General features: G+C 32.9%; 1 protein-coding gene across 1 annotated transcript; it reads left to right on the top strand.

Moving 5' to 3' along the window:
• The first annotated feature begins 2 nt into the window (after nt 1-2).
• Nucleotides 3-536, top strand: LOC107956051 (secreted RxLR effector protein 161-like). The gene has a single exon (XM_016891805.1). It carries the CDS (start codon nt 3-5, stop codon nt 534-536), a length of 534 nt encoding a protein of 177 aa, XP_016747294.1.
• The last annotated feature ends 1955 nt before the right edge of the window (nt 537-2491 follow it).

Genomic DNA, 2491 nt, shown 5'->3' with positions numbered 1-2491 from the left:
ACATGAAAGATTGCAAAGCAATAAGTACTCCTATGAATCAAAAAGAGAAGTTAATCAAAGATGATGGTTCTGCCAAAGTCATTGAAGCTGAGTTCAGGAGTTTGGTAGGTTGTCTAATGTACTTAACAGCAACCAGGCCCGACATCTTGAATGCTGTAAGTATTCTCTCCAGATTCATGCATTGTCCCAATGAGACTCACATGAGAGTTGCAAAAAGAGTTATCAGATACATCAAGGGGACTTGGAGTTATGGAGTGAAGTTTTTAAAGCACGGGGAATTAAAGTTAATTGGTTTCTCTGACAGTGATTGGGGTGGCTCAATTGATGATATGAAGAGTACCTCTGGTTATTGTTTTTTCCTTGGATCAGGCATGTTCTCTTGGAGCTCGAAGAAGCAAGAAACTGTAGTTCAATCCACTGCTGAGGCAGAATTTGTGGCTGTAATAGCAACAGTTGACCAAGCTCTCTGGTTAAGAAAGATTCTTGTTGATCTAAACATGGAGCAGAAGCAAAGCACAGAGATTCTAGTTGATTAACCAAGCTGCCATTGCAATCTCTAACAATTCATTCTTTCATGGGAAGACTAAGCATTTCAACATCAAGTTATTTTTTGTTCGAGAAGTTCAAAAGAGCGGTGATGTGTCTCTTTGTTACTGCAAATATGAAGATCAATTGTAGATATCTTCACCAAACCATTGCCACTTAGCAAGTTTGAAAGCTTCAGGAAGAAACTTGGAGTTTGCAGGATCTAAACAAGGAGAAGTGTTGAGATCACGTGTTTAAGATTGCTGCTATTTAGTTTTTTTTCTGTTGCTAAGTTTGAATAATTCTCCTTTACTTTAGGAGCTTAGTTTTTCGATTTGTTTGGTATATTGTTACCAGATTCTTAGCAGATTTTTAGAACCTCTTTTTCTATTTTTAGTCTTGAACTTTTGTATTTAAATTGTTGAGGTGTAAATCAATTATCATTCCAGTCTTCAATTATTTTCTATCTTAAAACTTCCTTTCTCTTCTTTCTGCTTCAAATCTCTCGATCAATCATCAAAGTTCGAGTTCTAATCACCAACAAGGTTGAATAATTGACCTTCAAATCCAAGACTTGTTCTGGGAACTTAGATAACTGGCAGTAAGTTCACCACCCATTTTCATACATTACAACAAGCACCTTTCTCCACATGTCGTCCTTCTCGACATTGAACCCAATTTATTAAGTAAAGTCCAATTTCTTACCTTAAAATCAACCAAGCTAAGCCTTACTTTTCGGCAAACAATTAGTTTGCCAATTAATCCAATGGATTTTCTTATTTTTAGAGGATCCCCAAATAAACCTAACAGTTATCTTATCCAAAGTAGTATAAACACTGTCCAATATTTGGAATAACAAAACAAATTACATAGGTCAGTTAGAAAAGATCAACCTTACAAGAGTCAATCTCCTACCAATTGATAAAAGTTGAGATTTGCGCAAGCCTTGATTAATTTTATTAATAATCGAATGTCAAACATCACCCAAGTTGCTACTACACCCAATTGCAAAGCCACTGCATTTAATGCTTGAATTAAAGGCTCCAACGACTCCAAATGATTAGAGTTCAATGAGGGAGTATGGATAGAGTTCAAGCACACCAAGATGAAGACAAGAAACGAATTTGCAAAATTATTTATGAAAAATCTAATTCTTTCATTGTTATTCTTATTTTACACTTATGTACACTCAGAGTTTAATTTTCTTTCATTATTTCAAGTGATGTACACTCCGAGTCTAATTTCCTTTCATTATTTCAAGTGTTGTAATTTGTTTGAGTGAGTTTAAATCATTATACATCGAGAGGATATTCTTTGTTTAAATTTCATTTCTAAAGTTGTAAGAGTTTTTTAACTTTAAGAGAAGTAGATTTATCTTGCCTATTTGAAAAAGATAGTGTTATAAAGGTTAAACTTTGTTTTTAAAAGATTTCAAATTAGTAAATTTGAGAATGGAAATCTAAAGTAATAGATATAGAGAACTGAGGATGTACCACTCTAAATCATTGTATCATTTTTATTTTCTCATCTCCCTTGAAATTTTTAATCACCGATTCACTCCCCCTCTTACTGCATTTGAGATTTACAACTTTCCTTGTAGAATTTCTATTAACCTAGCTTTCACATAAAATTAACGCATGGGTACAAATTAGAGAATTAAATCGTAATCTCATTTCTAAATCAACAATTAATCCTATTTCAATTGCTAACCTATATAATCTCAACCACATAAATGCTAATTTTAAATTCAGAGTTGAATGTAAAAATGACTACAAAACTCAAAATTAAGAAAACGTAATAAAATGTCTAAGAAAGTCTAAGGAAGTCTCACTGCTTCTGCTATTTACAAGATTTTTCTGGGGCAAAATCATAAGTTAGGATGAAAAAGATCAAAAAGTCTATTTAAAAACGGAATAAAAATAAAAATAAAAACAAATTTTCAAGCCAATGTCGCAACTTGGGAAAA

The sequence above is a fragment of the Gossypium hirsutum genome, chromosome D07, assembly GCF_007990345.1.
Source record: "Gossypium hirsutum isolate 1008001.06 chromosome D07, Gossypium_hirsutum_v2.1, whole genome shotgun sequence".
Taxonomy (NCBI): Eukaryota; Viridiplantae; Streptophyta; class Magnoliopsida; order Malvales; family Malvaceae; genus Gossypium; species Gossypium hirsutum.
Note: the sequence above shows the minus strand (reverse complement) of the source record. Positions and strands in the feature narration are given on the sequence as shown.